This window comes from Hipposideros armiger, unplaced genomic scaffold (assembly GCF_001890085.2).
Source record: "Hipposideros armiger isolate ML-2016 unplaced genomic scaffold, ASM189008v1 scaffold_415, whole genome shotgun sequence".
In the NCBI taxonomy this organism is placed as follows: domain Eukaryota; kingdom Metazoa; phylum Chordata; class Mammalia; order Chiroptera; family Hipposideridae; genus Hipposideros; species Hipposideros armiger.
Genome location: NW_017731765.1, coordinates 99,951 through 115,454, shown reverse-complemented (window position 1 = coordinate 115,454; position 15,504 = coordinate 99,951). Strand labels below are relative to the sequence as shown.

The window sequence follows — 15,504 nt, the reverse complement described above, 5'->3', positions numbered from 1 at the left end:
AGGGAGAGACAGAGACAGAGAGAGAGAGAAGGAGGGAGGAAGGAAAGAAAGAAAGAAAGAAAGAAAAAGAAAAAAGAAAAATCTCAGTAGATAAATGCATGAATGCGCGCGCGCACACACACGTGCGCATGCGGCCATTGTGGAGATTAGTTCAGATAGCTACTGCAGGACTTCTCCAGGGAGGAAGGGCTGGGGGGATGTCAGGTGAACCCCACTGCTTTGCGTGTGACCACTACAGACACCGAAGGCATCGAATACCTCTGGCTCCTGCTGTTCCTACAAAAGCCATCCTGCCTTATTACTGAGTGATACTGTTCCACAGTCTTATTTTTCTAGGGTCGTTTTATCATCTCTCTTTTCTGTAAGCATGGATTTTCACTGTTCTCGAGTGTTCCCTTGTGCTCCGTGTGCATCTCAATGTAGAACGGGCTGTGACAAGATATAATTCATTTAGGAAGCATTTACATAGAGTTTACCATTTGCCAGAACTGTGCTGGGCCCTTTTTAATTAATAGAAAGTATACAGATCAGTGTGCTGAGGAAAACAGCTTTGGGGAACACTGTTATAAAAGCACAGGATAAAAAAATACACCTTTTTGGGTGGTATTCAATATGGCTTGGAAGGGACTCTTACAGGTGACAAGTCCTAAGTGAGAAGAAAGACTCTGAGCGGATGAGAGATGGTCTGGGTCTGAAACCACTGAGAAGGTCGGCTGTAGGGACCCCAGGACCTCTAGAGTTTGAAGAGGTTCTGTGGAGATTGATTACACAGATAAGACATGAACAAGAACTCATGTCCCAGGAAACTAGAGTCACAGAGTTCTAGGACTGCTGAGATAAAATGGCCTTAGAAATCATCGAGCCCCGTGGTTCCTACATTTTAGTCTCTATCAGAATCAGCGATTTCTGGGCCCCACCCTCAGTTTCTGATTCAGTAGGTCTAGGATGGGGCTTGAAAAGATGCATTTCTAATATTTCAGGTGATGCTACTGTCACTGGTCTGGGGGATACACTTTGAGAACCACTGATCTAGTCCAAGTCTCTCATTCTTCTTTTTAAAAATTAATTTATTTGTTATTGAGAAGTAATTGACATATAATATTGTGTAAGTTTAAAATGTATGATATGGGGTCGGCCGAGTGGCCCAGTTGGTTAAAAGCTTGCTCAAGAGTGCGAGTTCTGAGCAACGGGGTCACCAGTTTGATTCCCAGCCCAAGCTGAGCTGCTGCTGAGCTGCCAACAGGTGGCAGGATGGCTCAGCTAAAAAAAAAACAACCCAAACAAACAAACAAACAAACAAAATGCACGATATGTTGGCTTGAGACATTTATATATTGCAATATGATTACTATAATAGCATTAGCTAAGACCTTTATCATGCCATGTACTTATCATTTCTTTTTTGTGTTGAGAACAGTCAAGATTAAGTCTGAGCAGCTTTTATAATATACTTTTATTGTCTATAATTGCTATGTTGTGCATTAGATCTCCAGAACTTATTTACTAGTTGTAGGTTTGTACCCCTAAATGACATCTCCCCAATTCCTCACCCCTCAGCACCTGGCAATCACTATTCTCTGTTTTTATAAGTTCAGGTTTCAGAGTACACATATGTTATTACATGCAGTATTTCTCTTTCTCTACCTAACTTATCTCACTTAGCATAATGTCTTCAAGTTCCACCCATGTGTTGCAAATAGAAAGATTTTCTTCTTTCTCGTGGCTGAATAATATTCCTGTGTGTGTTTTGTGTGTGTGTGTGTGTGTGTGTGTGTGTGTGTGTGTGAGAGAGAGAGAGAGAGAGAGAGAGAGAGAGAGAGAGAGAGAGAGAGAGAGAATGAATGAGACATTTTATTTGTCCATTCACTCGCTGATAGACATTTGCACTGTTTGAAAATCTTGGCTATTGCGAATAATACTTCAATAAGCATGGGAGTACAGGTATCTTTTTGATATACTGATTTCAGTTCCTTTGGATACATACTCAGGAGTGGGATTGCTGGGTCATATGGTAGTTCTATTTTTAGTTTTTGGAGGAACTATTGAGTTGTTGGAAAAGTCATGACACATGTTTGCGACAGATGACACTAGTTCATTTTTGGAAGTACTAGAGTCATTCGTATCTATGTTATTGCTATGTCATTTGACAGCTGACAGTTCTAGCTTTATTCTAAAAAAAATTGAGTGATTTGGTTCAGTTTTGGAGATTTTATAACAAGTTGAAGATGGAAAGCCAAACTGTGCATTTTTGCCATATTTTACTGTTTTACTTCCATGAAAGGAAGAACGTGCGTCAAGCTTGTGAAACGTTGCATAAAGTTCATGGTGACAATGCTCTACAAGAACGCCAGTGCCAAAGATGGTTCACAAAATTCTGTGCTGGTGATTTTGATCTCAACGACACTCCTCAGTCAGGGAGGTCCACTGAGGTTGATGACGACAAACTAAAGCATTGATCGAGTCAAACCCATGTTACACGACACGAGAGATTGCAGAAACATTGAACATCCATCATTCAAGCATTCACAACCACCTGAAGAAGCTGGGATACGTAAGCAAGCTCAACATTTGGGTTCCGCATGAACTCAAAGAAGTTCATTTGACAGCGCGTATAAACATCTGCGATATGCTCATTAAACATGAGGAAAACGATCTTTTTTTGGAGCAACTGATAATTGCTGATGAGAAGTGGGTTGTTTACAAAAATGTGGTGGTCTTGGTCCCGACATGATGATTCGCCTCAAATGACATCGAAAGCAGACATTCATCAGAGGAAGGTTATGCTCTCAGTGTGGTGGGATTTTTAAAGGTGTCATGTTTTTCGAGCTCCTACCAAGGAACCAAACAATCAATTCGAATGTGTACTGTCGGCAATTGGACAGTTTGAACAAATCCATCATCCAGAAACGTCCAGAGCTTGTTAATTGTAAAGGAGTTGTGTTCCATTGCGACAACGAGAAACCACACACAAATTTGATCACCCGTCAAAAATTATTGGAGTTTGGATGGGCTGTGTTGCCACACCCACCATACTTGCCTGACCTTGCGCTGTTAGACTTCCACTTGTTTTGCTCTCTTCAAAACTCCTTGCATGATCTAACGTTCAATTCAGATGAGGCTGTAAATCAGCACCTTGTTCAGTTTTTCACAAATAAAGACAGGTCCTTCTATGAAAGAGGAATTATGAAGCTCACTGAAAGATGGCAAAAGTTTATCGAACAAAACGGGCAATATATCATTGATTGATCTTTGTTGTTTATATAAATAAATGGCCTTTGAAAAACATAGACAAAAATATGTCATGACTTTTCTGACAACCCAGTATATTCCATAATGGCTGTACCAATTTACATTCCCACTATAGTGTGTAACGGTTCCCTTTTCTTCACATCCTTGCCAACTTTTGTTATTCCTTTTTTCTTTTTTTTTGAAGGATACAGATTTTTTTTTTTTTTTTTTTTGTTTCTCTTATATAAGTGTCTGGTTTGAATGTTCCAGGCCAGTAGGCTACTCTGCTCCATGCAGCAATCAGGAACCTGGTAACTTTCATCTTTTCTCTACATCCCCCTGGGGGCAGTGCCACAAACCGCTTGGTCACAGCACCATGAATTGAATCGTGACATCCTAGCACGTGTATGGAGACATCTCCTTATGATTTGCTTTACATTTTCCTGATGATTAGTGATATTGAACACCTTTTCCATACCTGTTGGCCATTTGTATATCTTCTTTGGAAAAATATCTGCTCAGGTCCTTTGCCAATTTTTTAAGTTGGAGTACAGTATTTTCATTTATTTTTTGCTATTGAGTTGTCTAAGTTCTTTACAGATTTTGGATATTAGCAGACATATCATTCAGATATTATCAGTCCCTTATCAGACATACGCTTTGCAAATATTTTCTCCTATTCCACAAGCTGTCTTTTCAATTTATTGTTTCCTTTGCTGTGCAGCTCTTTAGTTTAATGTAGTCACACTTGTTTATTTTAGTTTTTGGTGCCTGTGTTTTTGGTGACTTAACCAAGAAATCATTGCCTAGACCAATGTCAAGGATCTTTTCCCCTATGTTTTCATCCAGAATTTTATGGTTTCAGGTGTTACATTTAAATCTTTGATCCATTTCAAGTTAATTTTTGTGAGTGGTGTGAGGTAGGGATCTAGTTTCATTTTTTGCATGTGTATATCCACGTTTCCCAGCATCAGTTATTGAAGAGTCTGTCCTTCCCCTATTGTGTCTTCTTGGCAGCCTTGTTGAAATTAGTTAATTATATCTATGGGGGTTTATGTCTAGGTTCTCTATTCTGTTCCACTGATTTATGTGCCTATTTGTATGCCAGTACCACACTATTTTGATTACTATAGCTTTGTAACATAGCTTGACATTAGGTGTTGTGATGCCTCCAGATTTTTTTCTCTTTCTCAGTATTGCTTTGGGTTTTCAGGGTCTTTTGTAGCTCCAAAGAAATTTTAGGACAGTTGTTCTATTTTTGTGAGAAATGCCATTGGAATTTTGATCAGGACTGCATTGATCTATAGATCACTTAGGGTTGTATGGACATTTTCAGAATATTAGTTCTTCCAATCCAGGGACATGAGATATCTTTTCATTTCTTTGTGTCTTCTTTAATCTCTTTCATTAGTGTCTTATAGTTTTCAATGTACAGGTCTTTCACCTCCTTGATTAAATTTATTTCTGAGTATTTTATCATTTTCAATGCTATTGTAAATGGGATTGTTTTCTTAATTTGTCTTTCAGATAATTTATTGGTAGTGTACAGACATGCAACTGATTCCTATATGCTGATTTATATTCTGCAATTTTACTGAATTCATTTCTTAGTTCTAACATTATTTTAGTGGTGTCTATAGGGTTTTCTATGTAGAAGATGCCATCTGTAAGCAGAGATAATTTTACTTCTTCCTTTCTGATGCCTTTTATAGCTTTTTCTGCCTAATTGCTCTGGCTAGCACTTGCAGTACTATGATGAACCATCCTTGCACTCCTGAGATAAATCCCACTTGATCATGGTGAATAATCCTTTAATGTGTTGTTGAATTCAGTTTGCTAATATTTTTCTGAGAATTTTTGCATTGTACTCATCAAGGATATTGGTCTGTAATTTTCTTTTCTTATAGTGTCTGTCTGACTGATAACAGGGTAATCCTGGCCCTGTAAAATGAATTTGGGAGTGTTCCCACCTCTTCAAGTTTTTTTAACAGTTTGAGAGATATTGGTATTTATTCTTCATATTTGGTAGAATTCACCAGTGAAACCATCTGTTCCTGGGCTTTTCTGTGTTGGGAGGTTTTGATGGGTCTGACCCTCAGCCTGCCTCAGGAGTGGGGCTCAGGGCAGTGCCCCTGGCAATGATAGGTCAGAGCCAAGACCTCAGACCCAGGGGATGGGGCTCAGAGCTGCAAGAGTCCGTCTCAGCAATGATAGTTCAGGGTCTTGACCTCAGATGTTGGGGAGTGGGGCTCAGCATCAATACAGCCCCAAGAATGGCAGCCAAAGAGTGACTTAGGATTCTGGGGGCAGAAATTAGAGCAGGGGAGGCTGCCTTGGTAATGGTGGGAGAAAGCCTGACCTGGGGCCAATTGGGCAAAGAGCAGTGGCAGCGGTGCTGTGGCACTCATTCCCTGAGAGTAGGCACAGCAACAACCAGGGACCCTGAGGGCGTCTCACTTCAGCATTAGCTTCAGGCTCTGGAAACAGTTGCAGAGGTGGGAGACACTCCAGGCTGCTTCATCAGCCGGGATCAGTATGTTGAAGATTGTGGGAGACTCTCTCTAGCAAAAGCGGCAAATGTCCACAATGAGGAGGCTGGCTGGGGTTCTCTTGCTCCTTCTCCCCTGTGGTGAACTTCCTTAGAGCTCTGGCTGGGGGATGGGGTGATGCAGGCAAGTTCCTTTGCTTTCCTATGTGGCCATCTTGATTTTTTAACTCTGCTGGGTTTTTATCCTGCTTCTTCTTTGTTGTCTAGAGCTTTTCCCGAGCTATTTTCTGCAGTTTATAACTGTTTGTTTATTGTTGGTTTTGTTTTTTTTTTTATGGGGGAGATGAGTGTTGGGACCTGCTCGTCCTTCACTTTGCTAACGTCACCCCAAATCCCTCATTGCTATAGCTGAGGCAAATGAGGTTCTGGGAGATGAGAGATGCTTTGATCAATAATACACTATAAGTTTGAGACTGGAAATTTTATTCTGACTCTTCTGATTTTGCTGAGGAATTGGTTGTAATCTCATAGGTGCAAAAAACAACAAAGCAATTTTAAATTGAATAAGAAGTGTGTTTTTGAACATTTATTTATATCTTGATCCTATTGTCTCAATTTTCAGCCTCCTGGTTCATAAGCGACAGTCCTTATTTGAATATAAAATATTCTTCTTGCTGAAAAGCCACCATGGGAAGTTATAGAAGTGACAAATAAATTAATTGACCATGATAGGATTCTAATGAAATAAATAATTCTTGAAAGGGCTCTGTGAAATAGGTGGTTGTGTGTTTTCACTGTTCAAACCCAAATAATTCACATTTTGCTGTTTTTTAATGCATTTCTGATTTCTGTACGTTTTTAATTTCTCTTCATTATTTCTTTGTAGGCAGAATAACCAGAACATTACAAATAATACTGGAAGTTGTACCAGAAGAAGATTATCATAAATTATGAATTAATGCATTTGAAATCTTGGAAATCTATCCTTAGCTCAAAGGGCTGAAACAAAATATGGATGTTCACTTCATTTTATGAAAATCCAGAGGATTTCAACTTTGGTGATGGACTTAAAGGAATCCGTTATTTCTATTCAGATCTTTTAGAGTATTCAAACTGGTTTCTAAGAAATTTAGTTATAACTCCATGTAGTTACAGAAAGCTAATATGCAACTATATCATGAGTTCACATGATTGTTGAGTCCCAGATATCTACCAGTTGAGTTTAGGGAAAAAGACTATGGAATGGACAATTACTTCAGTGGTCTTTCTCTATAAACATAGCTAATCATGGCTAAGAACCTTCAAATTGAAGACTGAGATGTTTTCTGTATATATGGGTTTTGTAAAAACAATTTTCATGTGATATAGATGACCATACTGTGAAACGTGTTTCCTATTCTTCTGGAGAAAGAAAAAAAAAAGACATACATCATCATTATGGACAGAGGAAAGGACATTTATTTTACATTGGCATTGCATCCCCTTAGATACCAACTAGATACCACTCATCGTTTAATGGATGATACTCAGAGCATTTTGAACAAAGGACAGAGGGAATATTCCCAATTTTAATGAATGCATTAAAGAAAAGGTTCTAGGGGTTATTGTTGATGAGACAAATTAAGGAATTTATGTTTAAGTAAAAATCCTTGTGAACTTATGATGTTAGGATTTTTTTCATTCATCATCAGGAAGTTACATGGTTATGCACCATTGTGCTTTCACAGCAGCCCATTGGATCAGGAAGGGATGTAACACCTTTCTTACAGCAAAGCAATAGTCAGTTTGGTATTAAATCCTCCTAAGCACAATCACCTGTTTCATGAACAATTTACCATTGATAAATATATCTAAATACGTGCATTTTCAAATCTTCAAATTACAATATCAACGTAAGGCAGAAAACACCAAAAAAGAAAATGCCTGAAACATTCTGCAACCCTATAATCACATCTATATGCAATGTTAGTAATTCCGAACAAGTTTTTTATTTCATAGCTATTTTTACATGGTGATGGATTTTGACAGGTTGTACATTTTTTTTATACATTTTATATTCTGTTAAAATATCTCTTCGGATAAAGCTGTCCAGATCAATTAGGAAAAGGCATGTATTTACATAAAAATTGAGGAAGAAATGTCACTGCTAAGTAAGATTTACAACTGATGTTTCTAAAAATTTTCCACTTTTATATCTAGGCTTTGTCAGTAATTTCCTCACCTTAATTATCATTTCACTTGCAAAAGAGATAACTGATAACAGAGTCACTGAAAGTAAAAGAAACTGTGCATGAATGTGTGTATCCAGACATATCCAGTATGTCTTTTATACTAGGTTTGGATACTGTGGAATTTTCAAATGATAGTAATATCATGACGCCATTTGTTAACTGTTGTTTACATACATCTAAGATTGAATAGTCATAGCCAGAGTATGTTCCATTCTTTAAATTTTTTTGTCCATTTGAAAATAAGAATTTATGAAAGAATTACACTGATTAAAATCATTAAGAGATGTAGAGTTCATAGACAATTGACCAAAGTAGTAATGATAATTTATAATTTCAGTCAATACTAATTCATTAATTTCAGTTTTTGCTCTTGATAACATTTAATATATATCCAAGGTTGACATTCTGTCAGCCAAACCTAGTGTTTAGGTCTCTAAGTGAATTCATAAAAGTCCTCCCATTTTCTCTTACAGTTGGGGCTTAAAATTTTATCTGTAGTCTCTATTTCCTATGTCCACTTATCCACATCTCTGCCCACTATATTGTTTCTGGAGGTAAAAATAGATTTCCTTTATATTCCTATTTTTAACAGTCTAGGCCCATATAATCTAAACCTGAAAACTCTTCTTGATTTTTTTTGTGTAATGAAAAAAAAAAAGGTAAAGTCTCATGGAGAGGTTTGTGTGGTTCTTGAATATTCCTGAGGTTAATGTGCTTATATCAACAGTGGCAGAGAGATCTCCTCCTTTTATTTGCTTATTTTTGGATCTAATTCCTCTTTGAATATATCATTGTACAAGCTAACTAAAATGCATAGTCATTTTTGTTTCCATCATTATGAACAATTGTTTTTCATTGTTAACCTTCTAGTCCCATTGTCATACCATGTTAACTAATTTTTAACAGTTAGTAATTTTTAAAGAAGGTGATGGAAATTAAGTTGTACTTCAACTTATTTTGAAGATACACCATGACAAGACACAGGGTTTCTGTAATCAGGGAATCGACATTCACAATGGTTATTCAGAATGGGATCATGTCCTAGAAAAGATGGCAGACTCCAGTACCAAACACTAATGTTAGGTGTGTGCATGCACCGCTGTGCATAATGTGCTTGTCCTGTATCTCCCCCACCCCCGCTGGCACAAAATTAGAACAGATTAAAAGGTTATATTAGAAATGCATGACAGCTTAACACTAAAATCTATATGTTGAAACCAATTTCCAGATTGTCTTTGTGTGCCTGGTAAAATAGTTTCCCCAATTGCCATTTGATGTATCCACAGATGGTTAACATGAGTGTAGTTACATCCCCTCAACAGAATTCTTCATGAGCTGTAATCAGTCTTCAGGAAACTCATTATTTTATCTCTATTTGCAGACGAATATAATGCGAAGAAAGGGAGAGTCTTTGACCTATAGTTGATTTCTTATAATTGAAGTAAAGGTTATGAAAAGATAGAAAACTAAAGGTCAGAGTAGCAGGAAACGAAAGTAGTATGTGATTGGAGGTAACAGTATTTTGGCATAATTTATTATGCAGTATAGTCAGAGAAATATTAAAAACTACCTGTCTGCTGTGCATAGGTGGATATTCCTGAGAAGCTAATGAAACACAAGCTTCAGCGGCTCTCACTTAGACATGCCCCTGCCAAGGTCCTGTACCTAATTTTGCACTAGGAATTTTGTACTAATTTTTTTGAAAAAGATCTGCAACATTGTATATACTTCTGGCCCTACAAAATCTGCATTTATCTTTGTAAGTAAAGTCAAATACTCTCATTACTATTTCTATTAGAAATAAGCGTGGGTATTTTTTTTAAGGATAAATTTTTAAGAATTTTATTAAAATATAGTTAACATGCAATGTTATATTAATTTCAGGTATACACAATAGTTATTCAACATTTATAGACCTAAAGAAGTGATCACCATGATATGTCCAGCAACCTGTAGGATATATTTTTACGTAAAGCTGTGAGTTAGTTGAAGTATCTATCTCTATATAAGTGGCTTTCTCATAATATATATTATGTGATATATAAGGAGAGAGTTTCACCTTTGAGATATTTAATGTGTCAGTTCTGAATGATAGAAAAACAATGAGTGGGATTTCTGTTGTAGCTCTTTTTCTTAGTTTGGAAAGAAATAGAGAGAGATTTGGGATTTGAATGCTGATGAGTCAAGAAATTTACTTTTTCTTAAATATAATCTTGCTTCGTTTTACCTAGATGATATGCTGTATGTTGGTGCTGGTAATGTTTACAGAGTTACATTTGACCTCCTAACCAAAGTTAGGAATGAAAGCATGTCATTGTGTGACTGGCAACAAGCTCATGGTGGATATAAATTAGAGTAGATAATGAGTCATCTTGACAGCCTCCATTTTCAATATTTATAGGTAAAAGAATTATTACCTATAAATATTTTTAGGATAATTTTCCCATAAACAGTATTTTTTAATCTTTCCCAATATATATATATAATATCTAAAAATGTAACCTCTGGGTAGTATTCATTATGTATTTAAAAAGCAAATTTTTGGAGATAATCCTTCTTTTTTATTGCATTTTCAAATCAGTTGGCATCAGAAAGTCAATGCTTGGTCTATTTTTAGATTTGGTATAAATTCACAAAGGCATAAATCATGCCCTCACAGAAAATTCACCAGTTTTCCATATGTTGTGAGATACTTGTCCTTCTTTACAACCTCGTAAGGATATTAACTTGATCTTTTTGAGCCATTTCTCTGTTTTCTTGAATGAATCAGTGATTCCCTTTGTGTTATTTTTTTGGCGTGATATCCTCAAGATAGGAGTAAGTCTTAATTTGGATTTACACAACTACTGATACTCTTAGTACAAAATTAACCACTTAGGTTTACTTCACTGGTTGTCCCTGCCCCCCTCCCTTCTTCATTACCGTTGGCTTTAAAATATCACTGGAGGATGGTTACAGTCCCCAAATAGTTGTTTGTTACATGTGTGTGTTTCAGCTACGTGGATGGAGGGTCATTTATCGTATCAATAGCTGCCTTAACCACTTTATAGATATCAATTCTCACAAGAAACTGTGGAGCGCTAGGCATCTGATCGCCCTGCAGATGGACCCACTTGGAAGTGAACATACTTTTTTTTTCCCCTCAACATATACACTACTGATTTTTTTTTAAGTATGATTTTCAAGTGAATTAATTTATTGGTTAGAAGACTTGCTTGCCAAGTCCTTGTTAGCTCTTGCTGAAGCCTCTAAAGGCCATGCTGAAAGCTAGAGAAAAAAAACGACTAATGCATAGTTATCTCTTATGCAGCAGTGACTGTATTTTGAGCACCGTGTGCCACAGGGTATTTTGCACAGCGTCTGGTGGGAAACCACATCCGGCCGCTGTGTGTTACAGCTGTAACGGCTAGTTTAGGAGTGGTCTGACTTCAATGAGGATTGTGAGATTAGACCTCCCTTACTCCTGCTAAATTTTTGGCGCACACCCAGAAGCAGATTTGTCTTGCACTGGGAGGCAATGCAACATGTTCCCTGGTTCTCGGATTGAACTAATTTCAAAGGGTTTCTGAGTTCTTCTTCCCCTGCATTTTTCCTTCATTCCACATTTCTGTGTACTGACTAATGTAATATAAAGAATAGTTTATAAAAAGTAGAGAAATTGTTTGGAGAGATAAAACACAGATTGTTTCAAATGAATGAATGTATGCTTATAAGAGAATAGGAATGATCTACATTCAACTACTGTGTATACTCATAATTTTAAGCACTACCACAGTACTTCTAGTTGTTCTAGAAGCAAAAAAAAAAAAACCAAACAAACCCCACAATATGTATAACTACGGTTATCATACAAACTATGAGAATCCTCCAAAATTTTTAAGTAGCCTGGGATTATTTTGATCCTTCCTCGGAGAAACATTTAACCTAATAGGTTTCCCCAGTGACTGCCATAAATCAGGAGCTAAACTGTTAATACTTACGTCTTGAAAACCAGGTCCTTCTTTTGACATTATCCCTATCGCTCAACTCTGAGGCTATTTGAGGCCAATGCCTGCGTTCAAAGTGGCTGGTGATTTTGAACACAGGCACTGAACCCCACCCCACACCCCTGCCCCATTTGTATCTCTTTGTAAATTGATTGCAGCTCAATGGTAATGGGTTTTCAGTGGTACCCCTCTGATATTTTGAGAATTTGTGAACATAAGCATCAGATGTGCTAAGCGTGTGTTGTTTAGTACTGTGAAATAAAATGTCTTCTTTTTATGCCCAACTGATGAACAAACAGATAGTTGAGTTTTACTGATACGAAATGTTGGCTACTTGTGGCTTTATAATAAGCACAAGTCAGAGAAAGGCAAGCCTCGTGGCTGCCTAGACTCAATGCTTGGGGAATTTAAGGCATCCTACCTTCCTGACAAAGATTTGGCTCAAGATTTTACAGAGCTTGGTTTTTGCTTATCACTGAGTGGGTTAGATGGTAGCGAAGCACTGGTAGAGATGGTTTTTAGGTATTGACTCCGAATTCATCTCGTGATGAATCTTCCATGCCTTTTTATAGTAAGTAGATCTGCTTATAAAAATGGGCTTAGTGAGCTCTGTGTTAAAATTTGACCTAGTAAAACAGTAACTTTTTCAATTATCAAGGGGGTAGCAAAGTCCGTATGTGTGTTGGTATGTTCATATTAACATGTTATGAGGTACTGTATATGAATGTATTTAAATGTCTTTTATATGCTATGGCAAGCGTCGGTAATAGGCACCAGTGGAATCAGTGTAGCCCAGCGGGAAGTGGTAACCGGGCCATTCTGAAGTTGTGCTGGCAGCCATGTCCTTGATCTGTGCTTACATTGTAGTTTATAGACCAGCTATACCCCTTCAACTTGGATCTGGAATGCATTTGTCATGACCTTGTACCGTTTCCCTAATTGAGGGGCCGGGAAATAAATGGTGGGCTTGGCTGGGAGACCTAAACTACAGGCAGAGGGAATGCCAGCGGAGGGAGAGTGAGCCTCAGACTCCTGAGTGGTCCTCCTCTGTGGCAGCGTGTCTTCCCTGGCATGTGATAGTGAAACATGGTACGGGGGATTGGGTGTGTGTTATACAGATTTTACACACGTCTATGCTGATAGATTCCTAAAGAGCAAAATGCCTTTTCTGCACCTACAGTCTAACTGTATTCAGAGTAGCAAGATATTTAACTCTGAAAATGTAAGTGGTGCAGAGGGACTGTCATTTGTGGATGGTGTTGTCTTTCTTAGGATTCGCTGGCACCGATGCCTATCCCAGCATGTGAGATGTGGAATAAAGTGGATTTTTCTGCTGCTTAATGATTTCCCTCTGGGGGGAGTTCTGGTGCAGCAACCACACTGCCAGATGGCGTTTATGGGCTATTTGTGTAAGTGGTAAGATACTATGAAATAAGTGTGATTTCATCTGGTGGAAACTCTTAGCGCATGTGTTTTTGTATGGAGTAAATTTTGGTGCAATATGATGTCACTTAATTTTGTATTGAATTTCATTTCAATTGTGTTTATATAATATATAGATATATATACTTGTCATGCTTCTGGCTGCTTCAATTTTTGTATGTATATTTTTGTATATATTTTTACTTGAAACTATTTTAAGTGGAAATTAAATAAACATTTGATAGTTGACATAATGAAAATGATGTTTTGTTTTGTTTTTTAATACTGTATATTTCCTTAAACTGAAGGTTTGGGTTTTAATGATTAGATGGATCTATCACTGATTCTGTGAATTTGTTAGAGTCTCCCACTTATCATCAATTTCCTGAACTAAAAAACTGAAAATGGCGGCAGACTCAGTAAACGCTGTAGACAGTCTTCTTTTTCATGGCCTATATCCATCTGCAACTTCTTTCTCCTGTTTTCATCGGTCTTATATCTTGCCTCTTAACAGAAGTTTCATTTCTTGTCTATCTCTCAGCCTTTACATTTCCCCAGAATGATGTTTCTGAAACACAAATACTATAAAAGTCTTCAGTGGTTTTAATTTTTTTTTTTAATGGATGGATAAAATCCAAACTCCTCTGTATAACAAACAGGGCTTTCCGTAATCTGTCACCTTTCTTTCTCCTACTACAAATAACCACTTCTACATTCTCTGCAGCCATGTTAAAGTATCTTTTCAGTAGTTTAACAAAGAAAAGATGCCATTATCTCATTTGACACACTGCAGAATCTTACAGGAATTTTATTTTCCTCCCCCATTCCTATCTCCTGACTTCCCACATAGCAAACTTCTACCCAACATTGGAGACTGAATTCAAAAGTCACCTCGTCTAGAAACTCCCCAAGCTGGTTCAGGACCTGACCCCTGAACACCTTCATCATCTGGAGCACACCTTTTTATGTACCTGTTGGTCATTTGTGTACCATTTTGGAAAATGTCTATTCAGATCCTCTGTCTATTTAAAATATAAATTTTAAAATGGATATTTCATGCTATTGAGTTATATGAGTTCCTTCTTTATTCTAGATATTAACCCCTTATCAAATATATGGTTTGCAAATATTTTCTAGCCTGTAGGTTGCCTTTTACTTTGTTGACTGTTTCTTTTACTGTGCAGAAACTTTTCAGTTTAATGTAGTCCCACTCATTCATTTTTACTTTTGTTGCTTATGCTTTTAGCATCATCTACAAATATAATTGCCAAGACCAATAACAAGGATATTTTTCTCTATGTTTTCTTCTAGGATTGTTATGGTTTCAGGTTTTACATTTAAGTTTTTAATCCATATTGAGTTATTTTTGCTGAGTGTGTAAGATAGGGGTCCAGTTTCATTCTTTGTATGTAGATATCCACGTTTTCCATCACCATTTATTGAAGACTATTCTTTTTCTCCAGTGAGTATTTTAGATTCGTCTGTCAAATACTAGTTGACCATACACGTGTGGGCTTATTTCTGGGCCCTTGATTCTGTTCCATTGGTCTGTATGTCTATTTTTATGCCAATACCACACTGTTTGATTACTATAGCTTTATAATATCGTGTGAAATCAGGAAGTGTGAAGCCTCCAGCTCTGTTCTTCTTTCTCAAGATTGCTTGGCTATTTGGGACCTTTTGTGGTTCCAAAAAAATTTTGGGATTGTTTTTTCTAGTTCTGTGAAATATGTCATTGAAATTTTGATATGGATTGCATTGAATCTATAGATCACTTAGGGCTGTATAGACATTTTAACAATATTAATTCTTCTGATCCATGAACATGGGCTATCTTTCCATTTGTGTCTCATTCAGTTTCTTTCATCATTGTCATCATTTTCAGTGTACAGATCTTTCACTTCCTTGATTAAATTTATTCCTAAGTATTTCATTGTTTTTGATACTATTGTGAATAGGATGGTTTTCTTTATTTCCTTCTCAGATAATTTGTTATTAGTGTACAGAAACACAATAGAATTTTTTTTAAAGATTTTTATTGGGGAATTAGGGGATGGGAGCAGCACTGGGGAATTGGGGGAAGGGGAACAGACAAGTTGCTGTCGTTTTGTTCTTCAGTCTAGTTGTGGAGGACATTGCTTCACTGGCC

The 15,504-nt window shown here is 37.1% G+C and overlaps 1 protein-coding gene across 1 annotated transcript in view; it reads left to right on the top strand.

Moving 5' to 3' along the window:
• Positions 1–11,757, top strand: part of SLC7A11 (solute carrier family 7 member 11) — a 73,338-nt gene extending 61,581 nt beyond the window's left edge. The window contains exon 12 of the mRNA XM_019664072.1: positions 6,603–11,757. Coding sequence (XP_019519617.1) covers positions 6,603–6,670 — 68 coding nt within the window. The 3' untranslated portion in view covers positions 6,671–11,757. The remainder of the gene's footprint in view (positions 1–6,602) is intronic.
• Positions 11,758–15,504: the final 3,747 nt, after the last annotated feature.